At 38.3% G+C, this 25,269-nt stretch overlaps 1 protein-coding gene across 1 annotated transcript in view; it reads right to left on the reverse strand.

Moving 5' to 3' along the window:
• Nucleotides 1-25,269, reverse strand: part of DNAJC13 (DnaJ (Hsp40) homolog, subfamily C, member 13) — a 50,108-nt gene that overhangs the window by 13,720 nt on the left and 11,119 nt on the right. The window contains exons 13-41 of the mRNA XM_009331251.1: nt 25,052-25,159; nt 24,337-24,492; nt 23,530-23,586; nt 22,116-22,237; nt 20,848-20,923; nt 19,193-19,288; nt 18,897-19,040; nt 17,674-17,688; nt 17,082-17,164; nt 15,672-15,825; nt 13,381-13,484; nt 13,147-13,306; nt 12,045-12,107; nt 11,610-11,711; nt 11,362-11,466; nt 10,752-10,954; nt 10,187-10,271; nt 9,546-9,700; nt 8,565-8,610; nt 8,190-8,344; nt 7,350-7,551; nt 6,467-6,582; nt 5,576-5,654; nt 4,838-4,973; nt 3,492-3,676; nt 2,850-2,924; nt 2,543-2,662; nt 1,462-1,641; nt 390-557 (exon numbers count right to left, since the gene is read on the reverse strand). Coding sequence (XP_009329526.1) covers nt 390-557; nt 1,462-1,641; nt 2,543-2,662; nt 2,850-2,924; nt 3,492-3,676; nt 4,838-4,973; nt 5,576-5,654; nt 6,467-6,582; nt 7,350-7,551; nt 8,190-8,344; nt 8,565-8,610; nt 9,546-9,700; nt 10,187-10,271; nt 10,752-10,954; nt 11,362-11,466; nt 11,610-11,711; nt 12,045-12,107; nt 13,147-13,306; nt 13,381-13,484; nt 15,672-15,825; nt 17,082-17,164; nt 17,674-17,688; nt 18,897-19,040; nt 19,193-19,288; nt 20,848-20,923; nt 22,116-22,237; nt 23,530-23,586; nt 24,337-24,492; nt 25,052-25,159 — 3,450 coding nt within the window. The remainder of the gene's footprint in view (nt 1-389; nt 558-1,461; nt 1,642-2,542; nt 2,663-2,849; nt 2,925-3,491; nt 3,677-4,837; nt 4,974-5,575; nt 5,655-6,466; nt 6,583-7,349; nt 7,552-8,189; nt 8,345-8,564; nt 8,611-9,545; nt 9,701-10,186; nt 10,272-10,751; nt 10,955-11,361; nt 11,467-11,609; nt 11,712-12,044; nt 12,108-13,146; nt 13,307-13,380; nt 13,485-15,671; nt 15,826-17,081; nt 17,165-17,673; nt 17,689-18,896; nt 19,041-19,192; nt 19,289-20,847; nt 20,924-22,115; nt 22,238-23,529; nt 23,587-24,336; nt 24,493-25,051; nt 25,160-25,269) is intronic.

The following is a 25,269-nucleotide window of genomic DNA, read 5'->3' on the forward strand; positions in this document are numbered from 1 at the left end:
CTTTGAGCCACACTTGCTTCAGATTTTTCTATTTTTGACAGTGAGCAGCAATTATCCACAGCATATCTTTGTAGATTACTTCATTGGCATCATTAAAGAGTAGTTTAGCCTTTGCTCTCCATTATCATTATATCCTTAAGCCTTCAACAGTTACCTCAACTTCTTTACTCCCATATTTGTCTTGCAAGTATTAGTCTATAGGGTACTGTTCCTGTCCATAATGTTTGAGGCTGAAACAGTTTATTTTCCTCACAGTTACTCCAACTGCAAAGAAAAATCGCACTGCTGTTCTCTGTATCAGGTTGGTCTAAGAGAGCTCAGTGTTTTAGAAGTGACCAGGTACTCCTTCCATAAATTACTAGAGAAAGTTTGGGCCAACAGATGCTTACCTCAGTAGGGCAGACCACAGCAAGTTTCCTTGCAATATAGGGTGTCAACATTCCAGCCAAGCTTTTCCTGATCATTGGGTTTTCAGGTGTAGCTTGTTCTTCAGAGAGATACCCTCCAAGGCGACTCAAGGCCAGGAGACTGAGCTTAGCAAGGCTATTTGCTACCTCCTGAAAAATACAGACAGTTATAAAAAAGCTAGAGCTTACTGAAGAAATATTAAAATAGCTAGAAAGTTGTCCAACACTTCTGCACCAGAATGAACAGAACTGGTATTCCCTATTTATCTACATCACTAATTATGCACTGATGTCTAATAAAACACTAGGTGCTACAGAACAGCACAATATGATCACTGTGTTGTGGGATTAATAAATGCAGTTAGACACAAACACTGATAAGTAGGAAAAACTGGGGCATCAAGATGAGCTGAAAGCTAAAGAGGCTATTTAGTGTAATAGCTTCTGACCAGACAACAGTTCCTGCTAGCACAGTCAAATATCAGCATAATGAGCCTTTTATGACAGTGATACAAGAGTTAACAACTACAATAGACTGTTCAAAGCCCATCTCATCCAGCAGCTGAGGATGAAGTGCCATACTTCATCCATTTAGGGAAATGGAAGGTGTGAAGCAACTTATCTAGCTGTAGGGCAAAGGAACAATACGGTCCTAAAGTAGACATTTCAGATAAGTCAACGGTATCACTAGACAACCCCTTCAGTTGAACCTCAAGAGAAATGGACTTTTTCTTCTGATAGCACAAATTTACTTTTTTACTGTTCACTGTAGATAAGTCTCTTGCATTAAGTCTATTGGAAACTACAGGTTTTGGCAGCTTTAACAGTCGCACTCAAAACATGAGCTACTCTTAAAAAAACCCAACAAAAACCAAAACCCAAACAACAGTATTTACACTACTACACAAAAATCCCCTTCCAAAACTGCTCTGTTAACATTATTGTTCATGTAATTCAATGATTCTTACAAGTATTTGAATACACTTGTTTTGTTAATAAGAGATGGCAAGCAACAACCACTGGTGTCTGAAAGCATGCACCTTATTAACATTACCTGGTGATTCGAATCTTCACTTTTCTGAATACCACTCTCTTCTAGTGTGTAGTCATAGTTGAAGAGGTAACCCAGTAAGTACCAGAGAACTCCAGCTTGGAACAAGTGTGTTTGTAGCCAGTAATCTAAGGCAAAGGAGCTAACACACTCCACTCCCAAAGAAGCTACTCGTGGTATGTTCTGAGAGAGGAAAAAAGTTTGCCTTAGTACTTGTGACCAAAGAAAGCCAACTTTCCTTACCAAACAAAGGTTCAAAGTCAAAACTTGCTAATTCTGGAGTACCCATCTAAGCAGCACAGAGATGAAAACTGAAGCAGACAGAACAACATCTGCAGTTGAAGTTAAGTGTCTGGTAGCCAAGAAACATGGCTAATTAGTCAGCATTCTTCAAAGGAAGAGTACTTGAAAAGTTATTTCATACGATTAGAAAGGAGCATTGATGAACTACTGGAAAAACAATTCGAGAAGGTGGCAGAGATTCCCAGGTGAGCTTTTTATGGCAATACATGTGTTCTGCAGGGACTGAAGAACAGACAAGCACCTGTAGTTAATTACTACAGTCTTGTTTTATAGTCTTCTGTTTTCTATAGTCTTCTGTGTTTTCACATACCCCATACGAAAAGTTCAAGACAAGCTTTCCTTTCTTAATTCAGACAAAATTCAGCATTTATATAACATGAGGTAAGTTCTAAAGAGCTAAACGGCAACAAAACTTCTTGAGTACTGTTCCCAGAGTTTATGCTGATTTAGGCGTTCATCTACTTACATAAGATCTAGCTCTAGTACTTTTATCTGCTGATCTAGTACAGTAAACCAATCAGCTAGACATAAGTCAGTTAAAAGACAAATGTAGCTGAATCTTTGTAGTGATTGCATTTTGAGTCCACTAAATGGATTCAAATACAAGTGTTGAGAACAAGGCAGCAGACTTTTGTATCCCATAATGATTAGCTGGGATCTTACAGAAAGGTTTGATCAGTCTGCAATTATCCTATCTCCCTTAAAAACAATCCGTAAAAAAAAAATCCCCTAAACATTTAACAGTTAAATACCCATTTAGGCAAAGGAAAGGAGCTCTTACCTTGCCATAATACAGTAGTCTACAGAGGTCCTTAATGATGTTAGGCATTTCTGTAATCTTCTCTCTGCATTCCTCAAACTGAGCAGCTACACTGTAACACTTACTAATATATCCACATACCTACAAAAAGCAGTATTTTATTGGTTCCAAGTGGAGGGGAAATGCATGGTTACAATCTTATTTTTTAATATATATAAATACTATATCAATATTTTATATTATATATACACACTTATGTTTATTATCATATTACATATATATATATATAGTCTGAGAAGCTGATACAATCAAAGTTGCTGCAACTTACCTGTACAGACATATCATCTGGTTTACTAGAGTGAGTCAAGACTGCTACACAACGATTAAATGCTTCTTGCAATACCTGTAAGGATTGGATGATGCATAAGTTCAGTCACAACAAAAACTGATAAAGGCTGGCAGAAATTAAAAATGGGTTTTATCGCTAGTGTTTTATGGCTGAAGGGAAACATTTGACAAAATCCACTGTTTGCTCAAATGGTTTGTAGGGGCAAAATTCCTTGCATGTGCTGGTACTAGCATTTGGTGCTTTAGAGTTGATAGCATTCTCACATGTGAGCTAACACGCACAATGAAAAGTCCTTCTGCTCAAGTGACTTGTTCATGTTTATCTAGCCTTTCACAAACAGAATGCAGAAGTTCTCAGTTTGTAAAGAAGTAGAGAAATATCTTATGTAGTTTGCTTATCCACAGTTCAACAGACAAGCCTAGGTCCAGAAAGGGGTATACTCTGCAAGAGACTTCTCCTACTGCATCCAGAAGAGAGACAGTAAGAATGGACAAGTGTCTCAACAATACCAAAAGTGATTCTCAGTTGCATCTGATGTCCTATGCATTGAGGATCTAAGATTTTTAGCTGTGGAAAAGTAAGAATAAAACAATTCATTTCAATAAGTTTCTTTTCATTTACCTCAATTCCATTTTCTCTTCTCAGTTCTTCTGCGTTTAATGCTGAACAATTGACAGTATGGAAAGCAAGTTCTGTAGCAGCGGGCAACAGAGGAGATTCTTTGGAAAACAAAAGGTCATCTGATGTTTCAATGGTAATAGTCTTTATCAGCATAGGATAGCCCGCATATTTGTAAGGTTTCAACTCTGAAAGAGGAAAAAAAAAGTCAAAGTTTAAGTTACTTAGGCTCTGCATATATGTAAACCACTGTATAATTATCAGTGAAAGATGTATCAGATATGTAAGGACTAGGAGTCAAAGAAAGCCAACACCTAGGAAAATTGGAGCAAGACTAAGCAGTCCACACAGTCTGACTCCTTGTCACATAAGACTGTTCATGCTAGAAGCTGACAGAGCTTCACAGAAAGAACTCATTTAAGATTAAAAAGACTTATCTCCAGCTCAGCAAGCCCCCAAGCTCAGAGCCTTCCAAATGATGCTTGTCTGTCTCCAGAGAAACAAGTATAGCTTTGTCTGTCTGTCTTAGACCAGGATTGTCTAACAATAAGCCTATAAGGACCTTTTCCAGTTTGACACAGCAATTGTTTTAAATAATTATATTTTTCATTCCTTTAGGGTTCAGCGGTGCTAAAGAACAATTTCATCTTGTAGTATGGAGCCGATTGTGAGCCGACCTATATAAGTCTACACTAGTGCTGTCACTGCCTCCACACAACTGACAGAGCTATGACTGCATATGAGGTTCTTAGTTTACCATTACAATGTTAACACTTACATAGCAAAACACTGTTGACTCGGCAAGATTTGGACATGTCAGCAACTGCCAGCCAGGGACCGCAGCTAGAGCCAAGGGTTAGGGTACTCTAGCTATCCCTCTTGCCCAGTTGGACTGTGAAAGAGGTAGTGTTGCAGCACACACACCAGAGGACTCTAACGCTAGTCAGAATTTCTGCAAGATTGTCTCATTTTCAATAGCCACATGAGTGCAATCTCATTTATACCCAGAATCTGCCACCTGGGTGACTGAGTACTAGTGAGGACTTTTCTGCATAGACAGAATTGTAAGTCTAAATTATATATGGAGGAAGATTCAAACTGATTAGTATTGATGCAGAGAATTTCAAAAAGCTATTAATGCTTTTTTGAATTAAGTTTTACTGCAGATGAATTTATTTCATGGAAGAAGTAGTCCTATTCTTAAGTCCTTTACCATAGCTACATTATGCTGTGGCAAGCCAGAAACCAGATCAACGGAACACAGACTCAAGAACAGAGGAGCTTAAAACTGACCGCAATGGCCACTAAAGAAATGAACATAAAACATTCTTCTGAGACAGCATGCTTACCTTCCTTATGCCTGTTGAAGAGGATGCTTTGAGTTTTCAAGATCAAAATTATGTTTTCTGGATCTGGCCCATCTATCACCTTGGCAGACTTCGTGCATAGAAACTCATATGCTTTATTAACTTTTTCAAACATATCCTGCAAATAAAGAGGAATAGTCTTAAGAGTTGCTAAGAACCCCTTAAATTACTACAAGTCTGCAGCATCAGTTTAGATATTTATATTTGGATAAGCATTCCAGGTTATTAGCCACAACGCTAGTTTTGTTGCCTTACTGCACTTCAGAAACTACTCCAAATAACCTTAAGAACACTGGTTCACAGATGAGTTTTCTTTTATCTCCTAAACTTGGCCATAGGCAAAAGACAAACAAAGTCAATTCCACTATGACAAAACTAGTAAGTACAATTTAATTGATCATAAGAATGGGCAGAGGATGAAGTCTGTCTTTGAAAGGGAGCAATTAGCTTATTTAGGTCCTGTGTAACTCTAAACCAGATGCTTTCTGAGATGTGGGTCTGACCTGATTACATTAGTTTACTGTAGAAATCCTAATATTCCTTGATTGACATCAGTTAAATTACTCGTCTGTAGTATTAATCTGTATTCTATTATTCATCTAGGACATAAAAATTCTGAAATGCCCACTTAGCTTTTAAAAGGGAGAAAGAAAATTTAATACACATAACAGCTGAATTTGTCCCCACTTTATTAACACCATAAATTTGTGCTGTACATACCCTGCCTTCTGGATTCTTGTCTGGGTGATATTTCTGTGCCAGCCTGAAATAAGCTTTCCTGATCTTGCTTTCATCATGCCTATGAGAAAACCAGTCCCATTACATTGAGTAACAGAAAAAACAAACAGAAAAACAAGCCTGGATTCTGACAATAGTACTAAGAGTAACAACAATTAAGTGAAAACTACAAAGCTCTCATATTTCAATTTGAAAATCCTGCTTCATCAGCTGACACTGAACAGGGGTAATCATGTGGCCACAAAATAGAAAGAAATTTTAGAAAAAAAGTATTTTAGTACCTCTTGTACTGAATATACTAACCAGAAGGTGCTTGAAGTCCCTGAATCTTCTAAATGGAGAGTCTAAATGAGCTGTAAGTGGTAAAAGTTAGTAGCTCATGATTTGTAGTAAGTGCACTGTTCTTGAAGGATAAATACAAGTGCTGCCAGTTCTCTTCTAGAGACCTGAAGTCAGAAACCAGTGGCAAGATAGGAGGTAAAAAAATCCTAAGGATATTATCACCAAGAAAAAGGACGATATTTGGCAGGTAGAAGAAGGATGATTAGAGAAACCAAGTTCCACTTTGAACATACGCAAGTTCTGCCATATTTCTTTGCTCACTATGGTTGAGTCTAATGCTTGTCCTGTAAAACAGCCTAGTGAATGCTTTGAAGCAGAGCTCAAAGCATTTTTTCCCTAGTTTCAGTTTATCTGAACACTTTGCAATTATTCTCTCAAACACTGGAGTTGGATTTTCAAGCTTTGTTCCTTACATAACTGACTGGTACCACTAATTGGTTGCAAGTACTGAGATAAGAAACTTCAGTTTGTTCAGTGTATGGAGTTTATGTAAATGTAGTTATACAACTTTAAATACTGAAGACAACTTACTGGCCTTGTCCTTTGGGAAGGTTAAGGACTTCATAAGCATCATCTATTGACATGGTAGGTGGCTTCTTTTCTACCTCCTTCTTCCAAGCTTCTAGTGTATCTTTCAACAGTTTAACCTAAATAATTACAATTTATTAGCATTTCATTTATGCTGACACCAGTACACATCTTTATGAAGAAAGTGCTGCTTTATTAATGAATCCTTATCACCCTAAGTTCAAAGACCTAATCCTTTTACCTTTAGTAATTATGGTTGCCTCTCCAGTCAGGAAGCAATTAAGACTTTGCTTCACTGCAGTGCTATATTTTATTCAAGATAAGAGCACCTTAAGATTAAAATGTCGATTTAAGAGTCAGATTAGAAGAGGGAGAATCACTTAAATGATATGCAGTCCACATCTCAATACTACAAAGAACTGCAACAAAGCAGCATGAATAAGTAAAGCTGCTTAGACAGATCTAGACCATAGACTTGTACCAAAAAGATCTCACCAATTCAGCTAATGTACTGATACCAAGTTAGCTTAGTTTCTTGTCCAGCATGGACAAGTGAGAACCCAAAAGTGACGATTCCTCCCCCCACCCCAATCATTTGAGGTTCATTGAAACACTATCTGAAGTTTCTTGGATGCTTTATTTTGCTTTTTTAGTAGTCACCCCAAGGAGGATATACTTAAGATGTGGTTGCTATATAGCACAAAGACTATTCTGCTTCAAGATAAAAAAAAGTGTCTAGCATATTTTCTTATGAACTCAAAGTCAGGATCAATCAGTTACTTACAACAAACCTAGCATTTGGTTTCCTTAATTTTTGTTACAAATCCCACTTTTAGGATTCTGAAAGATCAAGTACTAAATGAATCCTAAAATACTTCTTACTTACTGGATCTTTAATTGGCCAGTCTGGAAATCTGAGTGTATCACAAAGATGCTTCAGGTAATAAATATTACAGAACAGCTCATTTTCCAGTTGCGGATAGTTGATAACTGGGATAGGACAGTATTGATAGAGTGCTCTTGTATTGCTTTGAAGACGAGGGGTGAAGTCAGCAAGATGAGCAGCAATCTTCTCTATCATAAGACGCCTAAAAGTTACAAAGTTTGGTTTAACACTTGCCAAGCAGTCCTCAATCCTCAGTGACTGTACCAGTGCGTTCAATGATTTCTTCTGAAAGAGATTTTCCTTAGTAGTTTCCCACATTTCAGAAGGGATTCAGAATAGGATTCAGTCCTATTCTGTTATAAAGCTATTTCAATGCCATGAAAATTAGTTTATTAAAAACAATGTAAAGCGACATTTTTCCCTCCCTCAACACCTCTTTTTGGGAGACCCTAAAAGTGTATTGTAGTATTAGAGGTATATCTCCTAGATAGATGCTGGTAATAAATGAGAACAGTAAGTATAAAGCAGTCCACATAGTGAAGGCTCCACTCATGAAAGGAACTTAATCAAGTATGATAGAGGCAGATGTAAAGCATGTTGTCATATTTTCAGGGATATATTCCCCTTCCTGCTGCCAATTCCACTCCCCCCTGCCCCTGTTATTTTTGATAGAAGCAGAGGGCAATGCAGGACATTACCCCTGCAGAAGGCAATCAGAGGGAAGTAATGAAACCAGGGAACCCAGGTATTTTCAGCATTCTCTAGAAATGTCAAAAACAAGACCTCTTCAGCACGAGATGTAGTTCAGGTTTATTTGTCCCTCTGACAGAAAACAGTTACCTCATTTCATTGCTCCAAATTGCTTCTGGAGTGTCAAATTCTCCAAGGAATATCTCAGAAAATTTTTCTGGTTCATAGTTTTCTAAATAGCACACCATTGCTTCAGGAAGAATATGTCCAAGTATACTTCTTTGAACTATATCTTGACCTTTTGTCTACAGAAGAGATCACATTGTCATCTCAAAGGTAATCTGAATTCAGTCTTGGCTAACCAACTTTAGATCTCAAGAACCCTCTCCCTTTTCCCTTATAGTTGTTAAATTCTAACTCTTGGGAACTTAGAAAAAGAACAAGCATCAAGTATTGTTAAAACAACTACAGGTGGTCTGCAAAACTATTTGGAAACGGAGGTAGTGACTTTTGCAATCTACTCACTTCTTCAGACTTGAAAGCTTGTTTTGTATGTGTGTATTTCAAAAACCTAGAACAGAAAACAGCAGTTATTTTCTGTTTAATTGATACTTAAGGCACCCTTGAAAGATAAGCAGACCAACATAGTCCATCTGGCAAGTCTCATACATTTACTTTGAGATAAAAGAGTAACAGCAACAATTGAATGAATCTCTGTACAAAGTCCATCAAATCCTTGGGAACTCCACCAAGTTAAGTACTCCCATGTTATAAATGTTGCCCTATGTTTATCATTTCAGTTTGAAAGTCTTGTTCCTGGAAAGCTTGTTTTCTCCACACACACACAAAAAAAAGAAGCTGACAGAGACACAATCAACCTTTCCCCACAAACCTCTCCCTGCACCGTTAGATCATCATTGCAAGCATGAAACAAGATGATCCTACGCGAACTGCTGACAGTCCTGTTACACTAGGGTCATCATGTAAACATGCCATCATTTCCCAATGCATTCTGCTATAGAAGAGACTTAACTGGAATTGTATGATAGCTTTTTATAAACTACTGAATTTAGAAGACTGGAATGAACTGCCACCTGCATGTGCAGTGCATCTGTGTCAGGCAGTACAGACTGATTTATTTGTTTTAGGCTTCAATACTAAAACAGGCTATTAGATTTTTCCACCACTTTGATAGCTGCTTACTGTCAAAAACTACATTACTGTATCAGTAGCCTATATTACTACTCTTTAGTGCCTGTAACAATTTGCTCTTCTACAATAAGCCATGCCTAGTTGCACTGTTAGAACTATATGATCAGTTCCCTCCTCCCTGGCAGGGTCATAAGCAATTCACTTTAGTGACTGACTAGACCATGTGGAGGCGATTCTTCTAGAGGGGGTTTAATCTCATGCTGGTTCTAGCAAGCCACACTCCCTGAAGCATTCAGAGCAGCAGTCTTGAGTATGACTGGTCAAGAGGTATTTTTAGCTATTCTTTTTCCTCACCTTGCAATAGGAAGTACATTGGAACCCGTGTACATCATGATAAAGAAGAATACTCCACTCAGATAAAAACGAGGTAACTGAGGGTTATCTTGCATGACATGAAACAGCAATATAGCGACTTTTTCCACAAGGATAGGATCAAATGTCAGTAATAGCTGAAATCAAACACAAGCATTTATATTAGCTGCTTGAGTAGTGCAAGTTACCTAGCCAAAATTGAAGTTTTAACTAATTCAGTATTGGGACAAGCCAGTAAACTTACAAGAATTTCCATTAAAGAATACTTCAGCCCAAAAATAACATGTTCAAATCACAGAATGTTTAAAGTTGGAATGGACCTCTGGAGGTCATCTGTCAAACCCCACTGCCCAAAAGCAGGGTCACCTAGAGCTGGTTGCCAAGGACCATGTCCAGATGGCTTTTCAGTATCTTCAAGGATAGATTTATTAGTGAGATATTGACTGAAACAACATGAAATTTGTAATACCCCCCAGTGAAATAAATAACTGCCTGTCCAGAGATCCGCAGGACATTAAGTGGGATGAACATATCAAATGACATCTGTAAAGTATTCACACAGGGAAGATGGTAGAGTAAGTCAGACTTTACTCATTTAGGTACATTTTTGAAGAGTTGCTTACCTGAGTGATATGAGGAAGGCAAGTACTATCTGACAATAGCCTTTTCACTCTAGGCAGAGGTCTTATAATAGCATTGTCTTGATCCCTTAAAAAAAATAAATAAAGTGGCACAGCAGTAAGCACACATGTGCCTTTCCTCTTTCAAGAATGAACAACTTTATTAAGCCATAAGTATCAGGCTATTGAGATTATATTCAGTGTCATTATTTTTTCGTAGCTTCAGAGTTTGTTGTTAGACCTGATAAGTGTGGTTTAGTGTCATGCATTAAAGCACTTTTTTTTAAAAAGTTAAACAAGAGCCTGCCTGCAAGAGTAAGACTATGCCGCTGTGCATTAGAAACATACATAGCTTGTGCATTCATTCTTGCAGTCCCTTTCACAATATTAGTATTGTCTCATTTACAAACTCTATTTGCCCACAGAATTAATTACTACTACATAAAACGCTCTTTATACAGTTCATTAGTGTACTACTTGGTTTCTAAGAAAAGCTTTAAGATGCATAAATTCATAAATTATATCTGCCAGAGAAAGTTAACCACTTCTGCTGAAAATTAGTGTTTACCTGCTGGGAAAATATCCACACATTGTGATGAGCATGTTGAGTACAAGTGTGGCAAGGTCAGTCTCATTCAACACAGGCTGGCCACTGGCAAGCAAGCACCACTTCAGCTGAGGGATGACCTGTAACGGTCGCCAGCCATCCATACCTTGAGCCCAGCAACGTGTTTTTGAAGTCAGCTTTCCACTGTTCCATAGTTCCTGCATCTATTGCAACATTAGAGATGAATTTAGTTGATTCAGCATTCAGAGCTACCTTTGCTCCTAAACACTAACACTCAAGACAAGCTTTTAACTGCTGTATGGCAGACTACTATAGTTGCATAAAAAAAAAAAAATCGAACTTATTTATAACTGTCAGGAAACATGAAGTAAAAGTTCATAGATTAACTGCAGCATAATTGAGACATGGAGGGGTAGGCAGCCTTACCAAAAAGGCTGTGGTTCTCGGCACAATATCAAGTCTTTTATCTAGCTTTAATCCTTATTTAAAGAGTTACTTTGAGAATATAGTTTAGCATTGTTTACAGTTTTCCCTCTCACTGTTTGAAACACACCCAGTCACCAGGATGGAAATAACCTGTCAAGTTTGAGAGTTTGAAGCTGACAAGTACCTCTTGAAAGCTGTAAGGACCACTCCTTTCTTTGTCAGCATTGCCAAAGTACCATTCTTTCTCGCTCTCCCTCTTCATATCAGGTGCCGCCTCAATCACATTGCTCTAGAAGTTGATTTTTATAAGAATAGCTTTAGCTTCAATGCAAATATCATATTTCTACAGGAAATGTGAGAAGGACTTTTTTAAAAAAAGAATTGTCCTTTTAGTAAAGCAACTATGAGTAGTAAGAAACAAAGGCCACATACCTGCAGAGGGACCGTAGCTCTACTTGTGTGAAGATGTGCCAGAGTAAGCAGATCTACAAGGATTCTAATACCATTTGAATCCATAAGGTCCTTCACATTTTTCTGTTAATGGATGAACTGAGTTAACACAAGCATTTTCTAGGTAAGAGTTTTTACAAGTATTGAACAGTTTTATTCAATTAAGAAGTGACCATGAGAAGTCAAATCATTCTCTGAAGTGACTAGAATGGTACAATTACCACAATATCTACACATTTCCTTCAGCTTTCTCACCAGTAAGTAACTACCACATCCCAGAAAGCTGTATCAAACATTGTTTTAAGACTTCCTCAAGACTTGAATTTTTGCTCAAGTTAACCCTGAAAGACTAGTTCAGACCATTTTATACAGCTGAAAGACCAATGAACTACTGTTAAGTGCACATGTCCACCTTACCTTATTAAGGATCAGCTTGTTGAGAAACAGTATCAGTCTGTCCCGCTCAAGCCTATCAGTGCACTATTGCAGCAGAAGAGGACAAATTAGTATTTGATAGCACATATTAGAAGTTACCTTCAAAAGTCAATACAGTTGCACCTGCAAAGACCCATTTACTTTTTCCATGCCCATGATAAAAACTGCTGACTATTGAGTGTCCAGTTTCATGCACAGCTAATAAACATAGCTTTCTGCCACTGAGGAAGAAAGGCCTCGTTGCCTTCCATCCCCTTTGTTGCTCTGGGTCTGACACTCAAACTCACTTTTCTGCTAAGTCTATTAGTTCTAAAGGGACAGTGTTTGGATTCCCCGGTGAGCTGGTTAACACAAATACAAGGGCAAGAGAATCAGACAGAATGGGTCTTTGATGTTACATCTCTGGTCTTGATGTTACTATCAAGACTCAAGGCAAAATAACAAGAGACTGCACTGGTTTGGTTTCACTTACAACAGCCATATCCAAAACCCATACTGATGTTACCAAAGAACCACTTCTTCAGACTGCATGGAAGTGTATTTTTGCAAGCTGTATCAGTTGTCAGACATAACTTAACAGACATTTAATAGGCAAAGTAGTTACCACTAAAAATCTAATCCATCATATGTGTCCATCTAAGGCTACCATTTCATTAAGTCTGGGGCTGTTACTACTACTCTTGAAGTCAGCATTTTGAAATAATGTGACATGGAACAAGGTTCTCATCTTAAAGCTTTATGCTTCTGCATTTTTCAAAAGCAAGCACAAGATTAATATCACACAAAGTTCCTTCACACTATTCCTGTACAGCCTGAAAACATATTAAGGACAACAAAATGCAGATATAAAGAGACTAGTTTGAAATACCTTTATGATCAGCAGTTTTTTTAGTGAAACTCCAACTGAATCAAGAGGAGATACTAGGAACACTTGGTGACAGCATGGGAAAAAAAAGTATTCATGCTGCAGCTTCATGTTCTGTAAAACCAAAACTTGGGTTTTACAGCAACCTGAAGGATCTGAACATAATGTTGAACTACTGTATGTTAACTACTCTATCAAGTAATTTTAAATAATTCTTACCCTTTCTAACATGCCAACAATGTACTTAGTATCAGAAAATGGTCCTATTTCTTCATAACACCTTCCATAAACAATGGCCAATGCTTGCAGACATAAGCATTTCATATGCACTTTTGGGGTAAGCAAGAAGCGATGGTAGAGTTCATTGAAGAATTCATATCTAAGAAAGAGTTGACATTTTAGTGAAGAAAACAGAGACCTTGGGAATGAGATAGGATTTTAATAATGTCTCACGATTTTTTGATTGCTCCACTCTCTTCAGTTTCATCTTCTTCCAGTAGCAATCGTAGATAATAATCCCCTATTTTTATTTCTTCAGAAAGGCACTCGTATTTTACCTGTAACACAGAATAAGTTACTTAACAGTATTGTTTCTCCTTCATTAAGTTGTTGCTTGCATAACAATACTGTACTTGCTTGCATCCATAAACTCAACAAGGTTAACAACCCCTCCTACAGTATGAGGAAGACTGAAATCTGCAAGTTTGCCGTTAAAGAAACACACATCTACAAAATATATGCCATAAGCTGTTGTTGGTCCCCAGAACAAGTGAAGTGTCTCACCTTACCGAAATCCCAGCTTCCAGCCTTGAAATAACTTGTACTTGTTTCTAGTATCAGCTGGTTTTATTAACTAAACTTGGATAATACATGATGTATTCAGTGACTCAAGCTTTAATAAGTAGTTATTCCATTGCAAGGTACTTCACTCAATGTTACTACAAGTATGAAACACAAGCATGACTTAATTACTAGTTATACTTGCTATTATGCTGGGTAATAAAAGCCTAGAGGCATCAGTATACACACCAAGAAGCTGAAGTGAAATTGCACAATAAAAGCCATCATTAACTTCAGAGCAACTACATTGTTTAACCATATGCCTCAACACTCAGTGGTTTTAAGCATTTGGCAAGCACCTCATTTAGAAGTACCTCTAAAAAACCACAAAAACCGCTCTCTACAGCGGTTTCTTATGTATAGTTTGCAGGCCACTGTCATGAGGCCACAAAGTTATCTCCAGATTTGACCACAGCACATGATACAAAGACATCCCACTAACTAGTACACTTCCAGAGCAATCTCAAGCCACCATCCCCCCCTTGGCAAAGTGGCAGGTTCCACAGCTGACAGAGAAGCCTTTGTCACCACTACAGTTAGTTCAAATACTTACAGCATAGCCTGATAAAGTATTATTTAAAATATTTAAAAGCAAATCTGAGACAGCAGCTGTTCAAAGATCATGTTACAGAAGCCCCCTCAAGCCAGTCCCAAAGTATCCTGGGCTGTAACTGCAAGAATGCTAGCAATACATTCCAGTAGCATAAGCCACACAGGAGTGCAAAGTGCAGGTGGGGAACCTGTATTACTAAGTTTCAAACCTGTACTTTTGATTCTGCCCCAGTTAGCACCTCTGAAGTACAGAGAGAGAGTTGGGATAGCAGACACTGCGGCAGCCAGAAGTCCTGTGCCTGACCCATACCTGAAGGAAACTAAAAGCTAAATGCCAGTACAAAAAAAATACCAATCCAAACTTAGCTATTTACTGCATCAAGGGAAGAAGTAATCTGTAGCTGTGTGATAGGGATAAGTTGCATACATAAAATAGTTCTTTCTCCTAAAGCATTAGCCTGATGTCTTGCAATTCTTTCTGATTTGCCAGAGTAATCAACTGAGAATTCCTCAAAAGCAGCAGTTTACTCGTTTCACTAGTAGTCCTCTGCTCAAATTTCAACTAAAAAGCTGTACTGTGACAAGGGTGGCACTGGGAATATCTAAGAATATCTTACAGTTGAATTCAAGTGTGGCCTTGCTTTGCTTTAGCATTACACATTAATTAAAACTATGTGGAACCATAACAATACTGGAGATAAGAGTAGAGTACAGAAAGTGTTTATTAGCACATTACTTGAAAACATCTTGCAAGTTGTTTTGAGAAAGCCAGTTAGGACCACATCAATTGCTTTGCAAAAGCCTGAAAGGCTATTTTGACTTTAGGTACTGCTGTTCCTAGAATGTGAAAACAGTATCCTCAATCTGTAATTTACAGAGCAGCATGGGTTTAGCCACATAACCCATTCATGGTTTGGCAACCCAGTATTTAACAGCCTTAGGATCGCTGAGACATGATGGAAATAAAGGCAAGGAACTTGCTATCAGGAAGAAGTGGCTTGTGAAAGCACCCAAAACAAGTCTGATGGAGCACATTCAAGAATAAGTATGACTTATCTTGACAACAATGTAACATGAACTCTTCTCTTTTCATCTTAACAGACATCAAGGGTTCTGATCAATGTTTCATCTCTACAGTGTCATTTGCCAGTTTCAGTTTTGCAGTGACACTGGACAATAGTACCTGTTCACAGCCTCAAGCCTTAGCAGTTTATTCCATAATCCCAAAAGAATTCTAGTTTGCAGTCAGGGATTGTCAACACAAGATTCACTCACGTAGTTAGAGACAGAAAAGTGACATTTTAAGTAGACATATTTTACACCTGCAGTTTCTCCTACAGTGGGTCATTTACCTCAAACTCCTGATGGTTCCATGAGATAACATTAGCACTACCAAGTTCCCTGTCAATATTGAATGCTCTCATCTCAGACTCAAGAGTATCTCTCAGTTCTTCCCGTGTTTTGAAGTTCCAAATCAAGTTTGATCTAGCATGATCCTGAAGAAATCTAAGAAAGAAGTTACATAGTTTAAACCCCTCAAAACATTATCTGAAAACCAGACAAGACTCAGCTGGCAAGCCAGAGAAGATTAGCATCAGTGGACCTTAATTAGAAGGCACTGAGTAGTGGTCTCTAGTTTGTTACAGTAGTTATGGCTGTTCACTTGTATAGTGTTTTCATAGTCATGGAGGCCAGCCTAGACTAAAGCATGCCTGTCTGTCATCCCTTTTGATTCAATTTGGTCATCCCTTTTGGCTCTATTTGGTATCTGCATATAGTTGATGACCAGGAGACGTGCTGGCTATTCATATCTGCCAGTAAGGGCTACAAGTGAACAATAACACAGGGCAGCAGACATACACATACCAAGTGTATACTTTAAACAAAAAACATAGTTCATGCAGGAAAACAGAAGTTGATGTCTCCAATGTCACAAGACAGCCAGTGGACATTCTTCAGTGGCAGTTACAAAACAGCCTTTGGATCTACAGACTGGCTGAGAGCAGCACTTTAATACTCAAAATTTAGGAGTATGTGAGTCTTCCTTTCATGCAACACTTGTGCAGAACAGACTGTATTTGACCTTTAGAAACATTAAGCACCAAATCAAACAGTTACGTTTACGGAATGTCCCCAAGCTTGCTTTCACAGAGTTTGTTGAACAGTCAAGCTTTCTTTATTAGTCCATTTAGCATAACAACCCTAGCCAAAGTAAAGTGATAGTATCTGTTTCAGATGGAGGCCCCTCCCTTGTAAACTTGACATTTGTAAGAACTCACAAGTAAGCAAGCTGCATTTAGGACCTGTGGCATTATTTGAAATCCAGTATCCATGTGTTTTCTCTTTGCCTGCCTTAAGCTTATTTTTATTCCAATTCAAGTTGAAACATCTTGAGTAGCTTACAGGTTGATGCACTAACACACTGCAATGATTTTCAGTGCTACTTTGCTTAGCCTTCAACATCATGCAGATCCGCACTTGCAGTTTGTTATTCACTCTTCTTTTTGATTCAAGGGAAAAAGGATGTGGTTTGATAACATTTGAGAAGCTTTCCGAATTCCCCCCTTTCCTAAACACAACCTAAATCCTTCAGTATACCTTAGGATTTCATTTTTCGTAAGTTCCTGTTACAAAGCATTTGCGCTGTTTCAAGGCAGGCAGAGACTGGAATCAAGCCACAGCAACTCAGAAGGTATTAACAAAAATATCTAGTGAGGTAATAACTTGTATCCAAGACCACCATATTAATCTTAGTATTTTACCTGTAATAGAAGAGATCCCAGTTTGCTTCTATTTTTATTCTTTGGCGTCGTTTCCTTAATATCACTGGCTTTTGAATAATGTTCTGCAAAAGAGACAAATTTAAGAAGTTAATAGAAATGGATACTCCCCATTTTCCCCTTTTAAAATAAAAAGCTGGGTTTTTTTACTCCTTCCAAAGCCACACTAAGTTAAGTCTCATTAATAAGGTCTCCTTTTCTAGCAAGTAGTAGCAACAGACTTTCACAAGTGTTATTTACACCAAGTTAAATCACACCAGAGAAACTTTCAGCTGTTTAACAAGTCATTCATTTAGAAGCAAGTTACCCGAGAAAAGCTTAGTTCCCATCACCATAAGCACTCATCAGCTCCAAAGCTGATGGAGGGGGAAGACCCACAACAAGAATGCTTTGCTCTTGAAAGGAAGTAACTAGAGCAAGTCACAGAAATAAGTCACAAATCTGACTTGGCCACTGAAAGGTTCCCTAGTTTGATCAAGCATGAAATCAATGTTACACTCTACACAAGGTACCACATGCAAGCAGCAGTCTGAGCAACATAATCCACACAAGTGGCAGAGACACACAGACTCACCATATTGTTTCTGTCCTGATTGTGGTGGAAAGTTGGAAGAAAAAGAAAAGGTACATTTAACAAGCCACAGACACTGAAGTAATTCAAAGTGGTAATACCAAACTTGCTACTACCTTTTCCAAGCTATACTTGCATGTATTTACTGTGAAATTAAACAACTCATAACTCCAGACAGAAAAATTATTGTTTAAACTCAGTATCCAAACAAGATGTTTAAAGTGCAGTTTGCCCTTCCACCACCATTTTCCACATTTCTCCATTAATACTTTGCTTTAGACGTAGTTCACCATTATTCCAGAAGTATTACCTGTCAAAATTCTGCACCACACTCTACATCAAACTTGAGCTAGATTTTACCAAGTTAAGGTTTCCCCAAATTGAAGTTTATTGTTGCATCAGATCAAGTACAAATACAGGCATTTTCAATGCTCTGCATTGCTCTTTTCATCCTTCCTTGCATATATAATAGCTTGTTTCATTTCCAGAATGCATAAAAACAAGCTTAGTCAGCAGACTAAAGAAAGTTAAGGGAAACGCCTCGTAACTCAAAGAGTTTGTCATACAGAACATGACAATAAAATTAAAGGAAAAAGGAAACTAACAGTAAGCAGTGCTTGAGCTATCCTCCTATAATATCAGATCAAAACAGTCACTTATCACTTCCGTTTTAACCATGGTTTTATGTATAGTCTTATGTTGCAATTTAAGGACTGAGATACCTATATTCAAGGTAATACAAGAACATACAAGGTTCTACAAGGAACCTTCTTCAAGCAGGTTCCATAACTAAAATACCACTAGCATAAAGCACATCATTTCAGATGCAAAGAATATTCATAGTTTCTTCCAAATCTAGTTTAAAAACTGCTTTTGCCACATTTCAAGGAATTTCTTGTTCTTCTGTATAATTATCTTGGAACAAATGCACATAAGCTGCAGTCCAGCTTGATAAGGTTGACTAAAGCAAGAACAAGCTAAAGCCCAATACATATGCTGAAGGAATCCATTTGCCTGCTTTACACTCTGCCTGGAACCTATTTCTAAGCCAAGATGAAGAGTAGTAAGAGGCAGAGAAGTTTGCTAAAAGGAAGCAGAACTATGAAGTTTCTCACATTCCTACACTTCTATTACTGTCAGACTTCCCTCTCATTTCATAGGAGTTGTAGGTGTTCCCCTCTACACTTAGTCAAGTTGCTGTAACAAAGAGTTTCAAATACTTTTACCTCTTTTTGAGCTATGCCCATTCTATCTCTCCAGTGCATCAAGACTAGATCCACCTTTTCTTTGGCAAATTTTTCAACTTCCTTCGCAGCTTTCCCAGCCAGTCTCTGCCACTCCGGCACTTTATTAAACTTGCCATACTGATCCTGCAGAATAAACGCTATTAGTTATTTGCAGTTGCAGGTCTATCAACATGTTTGATGCAGGTCAATGCAACAGTCAAGTGTCTGTATCAGAGAAGTCACTAAGACTGTACATCTATATAATGGAAGAGGTTAAGACAGCTACGTTTACTTACAGTTGCAATTTTTAAGTTGTCTCTAATATGCATCCTATCAGCATCTTTTTCAGGAACAGGATCAGCACTGTCAAGGTATGCCAGCAAACCTGGTGGCTAAAAAAATTTAAAACCAGTGTAAACACACATGTGGCTGATAGAACAGAAACTATCACATCAGTTAACAAGATCATTTCTTTGAGATTTCAAAACAGAATTTATATTCTACTCTAAAGCAAGTATGTAAAAGCTACAGCAGCTTTTTGCTTTTATTAATGAAATGCCACCATCCTCAACAGAACCATTCAATAAAGGCACATAATAGCTTCAGTACAGCAGAGCTCTTGCATATATCCCATTTCTTAAAGGAGCACTTAATGAAGCTAAGGACTGCAGGAAGAAAAGAGTTGATCCCTGTTGTGGTTTAACCTCAGCCGGCAACTGAGCACCACACAGCTGCTTGCTCACTCTCCCCACCCCCCTGGTGGGATGGGGGAGAGAATCAGAAGAGTAAGAGTGAGAAAACTTGTGGGTTGAGATGAGAACAGTTTAATAATTGAAATAAAATAGTAATAACAACAACAATTATAAAAGAATATACAAAGCAAGTGATGCACAGTGCAATTGCTCACCACCCGCTGACCGATACCCAGCCAGTCCCCAAGCAGTGGTCACCACTCCCCAGCCATCTCCTCCCAGTTTATATACTGAGCATGATGTCACATGGTATGGAATGTCCCTTCGGCCAGTTTGGGTCAGCTGTCCTGGCTGCACCCCCTCCTCCCAGCTTCTTGCTGGCAGGGCATGAGAAGCTGAAAAGCCCTTGACTAGTGTAAGCACTACTTAGCAACAACTAAACAGTGTTATCACATTATTCTCATACCAAATCCAAAACACAGCACTGTACCAGCTACTAGGAAGGAAATTAACTCTATCCCAGCCGAAACCAGGACAATCCCACTGCAATATTGTGGGGGATGAATACTCTTAACACTAGAATCCATCCATATCCTGATACAGATAGAATGTTGCATGCAACATTAGAGATGAGATAGTCTCATTTGACTAAGCCTTCTGGAAGATAGTGACCAATACCAAGATGGTTTGCTCTGCCAAAAATGAAGGAATTGCTATTTTGAATTTGAAAGTTGGTATTTTTCCAGATTTAGTAATTCCTTACAACACTATTCTTTGAACCAGTTTCACTGAAGTAACATAAGCAAGAACCTTTCAGGAGCCTGTAAGGGTGAAAGAACATGGGAAGTATCAGCTAATATAAATTTAGCTATGTTATAAACAAAGTTGGACAGGCATGAAAGCATAGACAGAACTGTTGCCTGAATTTCTTACTGGCACTAAGCATTAGAGACTATATTTACTATGTCTCCCACGTTTTTGTCCCTGTAATAAAGAGAAAAGTAAGACACCTTATTTTTAAGTTGTGTGTCATACACCATTTTTAAAAGTGGCAGGAATTTAACAGAATACTTTAACAATCCAAAATGTTTTGTACTAGCCATCAATATCCTTCAAACAGCAGATGCCAGACTGCTGATCTCCCAGGCTAGATTTCCCCTTTGGAGGGGAAATGGAATGTGTTTACTATATAGACATCCCAAGTTTTCTAATACTACAGGCTTTCAGATTTTATTCAAAAAAAACCCATTTTTACTCACCAAAATACGTTTCAACAAGTTCATAGCAGTTTTGTTCTCAGCTGTCCAGAGGCCAACCAAATGTCTACTTAACTGCCTGAAAAAGCCATTGAAATTAACAAACTGCAAGTTAGTATTTTAAACAGATTTTTAAACCACTAAACTGACACCCTTACCATGCTGGTGAAATGAAGATGAGCAAGAGCTTCGTGCTCTTGAGTGAGAGCACAAAGCATTATACTGTTCCAGTTCAAGTATACACTTAGCATGCTTTGAAGTGTTGCCTTTAAGAAGTTCCAGTGAAGTTAGTGGAACAGTAGCAGCACATGCTTTTTGATCTAGACCTCAAAAGAACACTTGAGCAATAGAGCAGAAACTAAACATCTAATGACCAAGTATAAGTTTATCCAGTCAATCTTAAGTTACAGTTAAAGTTAAGAGTCTAGAAGCCATCAAGAACTGTTAACTGCTTACTTGAAGCTCTTAATACCAGTTATTGGCTAAGAAAACCTTTCTGGGAGCCTGCCTTCTATGCCAACTGACACTTTATGCCAACATTTGTCACTAGGGTTCTACTGCATTGAACTGAAGCATTGCTTACAAGCAAGTCATAAGCAGGAGCTCCAAACAGAACTAGTATGACAGAAGGTTTCACACTAGCTCTCTTCCTGAATGACATACAGCGGCAACAAGATCCACTTGTTTCTACATTGCTTAGCAACTCTTTAAGTGCTTCAGGAACATGCAGTTAAAATTTCTATAATCTTGTATTTGGGTGGAAACAATTGAATTATCACTCATCCTCCTCAGCATGCCCTCAGGCCCAGTCTCAGAGCTCAGAAGTTCTACTGACTGCTGAATTCATGGAATGATTTCTGTATGAGGAGACTTCTCTCTCACATGGGATGGGTGACCCTAACTGCATACAAGATATCTGAGGTGTGCCCACCAGGAGTTATACAGTTGTATAATAAAGTTGAACCTTTTTACATGTTCCAGACATTCTACTTGCCTTTTCTTTTCCTGAATGTTTTCAGAAAAAAAACTAAAAATCAAAACTTGAACCTTTAATGAGTAACCAACCCAAGTCCCATTTTGGAAAAAAATAATCAAAGGTTTATTAAGTGGCTGCAGTCTCAGCTGAAGCTTGCTCTACTTCAGCACACCAGCTACTGAAGGAAGTTTTCTCCTAAAGAACTGCAAGTTTTCTTCCCTGATCTCCCGATGTTTCTAATGTTAGACAGGCTATTAGACTAAAAAACATAATATATCAAGTGAGACTGACATACCTATTTGTAAGCATCCTCTGATCTGTGCTTATTGTAAACATAGCAGTGTGCAAGTGACGAGGTAAGGCACCTTCACTGAGGGCAAGATCTTGCATTTTGGTAGCAATCTCTTTGTCTCCTTCCTTTGGAAACAGGGCAAGATGATTACTAAAGAAAGAATCTTAGTTAAGCTGCTTTTATCTCAGTCTACAGTTCCAAGGCCTTCTTGACCATCAGTTATGTCAACTAACATTCAAAAGCCAGAAGCTATAGTATGGTGGGCTTTAAGTGCAAGTTCTCAACAGCAACTGATCAAAGTTCTAGTAAAGCCATGGACCAGATAATTGGTAGTTATATCTGAGGACAGTAACTGAGTAGGGCAAGATGCATGTCTCCCATCATAGATCAGGAGGTTGGTAGTACATTTACAAGTACCACTTCCACACTGCAACTGTAAATTTAGGGTTAAACAAAGAATGACAGCCACAAGTAATTGCTTGTTGCTTGACTTTGGTCAACAGTAACCATTTAAGAATAACTGGTGCTGTTCAGTTTAGACAGCCACACAGGTAAGACTGTCACTCAGTTGAGATACTGGTTGCAATGAATAATTAAGAAAAAGCTTTCACTGCATTTTTACTTGCCCATGTCCCACTATAGTTCAAATGACATGAGTTGTAATAACCAGCATAGCAAATTTCAGCTAGTGCTATCAGGTATATCAATGGAAACTTGCAGATTTAAAATACCTCTATTTCAAGTGTTCATTCACTTCCATTCCAAGAAAGTACAGATGCATAAGCCATTGTGATACAATGAGGCACTAACTTTAGCCCTGAATTTCAACACAGGAAGTGTCGAGAGTCAGTTAGCAAGGTCACCCTGCAACAATCATAAGCAGCCCTTGAGAAGTATGGACTTGGCCCATACATCATGTGTTATGGAAACTCAAAGCCGAATCATCCTTTGTTGAAGCAGAAAGAGCAAGAACAGAGGCTGACATTACTAGTCTGCTCTGGGACACTACTGCTTGCTAATCCCACTCCCATTCCATCTGGCAATGCATCCCAGGAAATATGGCCTCTCCTCCTTGAGAGACCCTCTTTAACATGCAGAAGTCTGGTGGCTCTGAGATGTGTGACTGAGCTACAAACAACATTAACAGCCAAACCTTGACTGCAGTATGAAAACATGCAAGGCACTACCTAATGTCCCAACTCACATGCCTTCCAAACCCCCAAGTGTAAGACAAAGCAAGTTGCTATATTAAACCGCTCACAATTAAGCAGGTGTTCTGTTCCTCACCTTTCCCCCTTCCCCCCGCCCCAGGAGAAGCTAATATAACAAACTTCTACTATTGGTAAGCAATTGCACTTCTGAAATAGACAATACATATTTAGTATGCTAATCCAGGTAACATTGATACAAATCTCACCTCTATTATTGCCTTCATTACCAAACCTGCTCCTTTCACAATTGCCATAGAAGGGTGCTAAAATAGAATGTTGACAAAATAATTATCCAAGTGCAAAATTTGAAGATTAGATCATCTGTGATTCAGTTTCCTTAACTCATCTACATGGTTGTTCTACTTCCAGTTCTGGGCAAAAGTTAATCTTTCAGTTTTGTGAAAGCTAGCCCCAGAAAGAGTTCCTATCCTATACCTTTAAACAAGAATCTCTCATGCAACTATCAGATGACTTCTTGGCACTGAACAGCAGTATATACCAGAGAGTAATGCTGGGGAAACTGACACAAGCTGACACTAACCAAGAAGCAGAAGAGCATACTGTTTTTACAGAAAGCAAGCACTGACATTTTAGCTAAAAATCCTAGAGCTTTTTACAGGTTTACAAAAGAAGAGTAACATCCTCTTCACTAGTAACTCTTAACTCTCATTTACTGAGAGAGAAACAAAAGGTGGCAGATTCTCCAAAGAGAAGAAGATCTGTGCATCTGCTGAATCTAGCTTAACATTTAACTGCTATTTTAAAGTGTTTCTAGAAACAAGTCTTGGGCAGTCTAGTCTACAATGATTTGGCATATCATTCACTATAGAATAACCACCTTAATCTGATATCTGAAGGTAAAGCAATAGGTCACTAAAAAACCCACCAAGGTAGAAAAGGTTTAGGCACATTAACTAGCTGAACAGTAGACAAATTTGTCTTTCAGGAAAACAAGAAAAAGTTCACGTTCACTGACTACCTAAGGCCTCTGATAATAAAAAAAGAAATATTACCTGAAAGAGCTTAAATAGTGTTCTTCCATTAGATGCCACCATTTCCAACAACATGTCAAACTGCTGCCCCTCAGTAGTCTCACTATACGGAGCACACAGGGCAAATGTCAGGAAGTCCAGAAGCGAACTAATTACTAGGGCACCTGTCCCATGATCCTGAAATTAGGAAAACAGATATGTAATACAGACACATTGTTTCTCTCCTGCCCAAGAGCATTCATGCAAGTTTTATTCAGTACTCATGATGCTGAAGGTGCTCTTCCCTGAAGAGCACCATACCATGAAATAGTCCGCAAACAAAAATTACAAGTTTAAAATACGCCATTTTTCCGAGTATGGCAATACTCTGGTAAAGTATTAGCTCCTAGAGCATATCAGAAACTCCTGACCTCATACACTGCAAGTTACTTTTTCTAGTTTTAATCCCATAAGTACCAGTTTACACCATCCTTTTAGTTAAAAGGAACACCCAGTTTCCATATTGTCATGCAACAAATGTTTGCATGTTTAAGTTTTGCAGATAGACAGCTACATTCTAACCTGCCAAGATCCAAACCTATTTAGAACAAGCTTCCATGCCAGACATAGCTGTATTTTCTGCATTTCAACTGCAGTTACAAATACATCCAAAGATATATCCAAGTATGACAGAAGCGTTTTCATAGCTGCTTTAAGTGCCTTTCCTAATTGTATCTCTTTTCAAAATTTGACTTACCACATGGGAATTGAATTTCTCTAGTAGATTTTCTAGAAACTTCTTTGAAGAAAGAAGGGAAGCTTTGTTCAACTGCTCCTGCCTCAAGTCGTAGTCATCATGCATGGGCTATAAAAAGAAGTATTCACTATGCAGTCACATCTCAACCCTCAGTTCTTAACAGCTGTAGTCCAAAAGCCACACTCTGAACCCATAAAAAGCACATCCTACTTCAAGTT

The sequence above is a fragment of the Pygoscelis adeliae genome, unplaced genomic scaffold, assembly GCF_000699105.1.
Source record: "Pygoscelis adeliae isolate BGI_AS28 unplaced genomic scaffold, ASM69910v1 Scaffold99, whole genome shotgun sequence".
NCBI lineage: Eukaryota > Metazoa > Chordata > Aves > Sphenisciformes > Spheniscidae > Pygoscelis > Pygoscelis adeliae.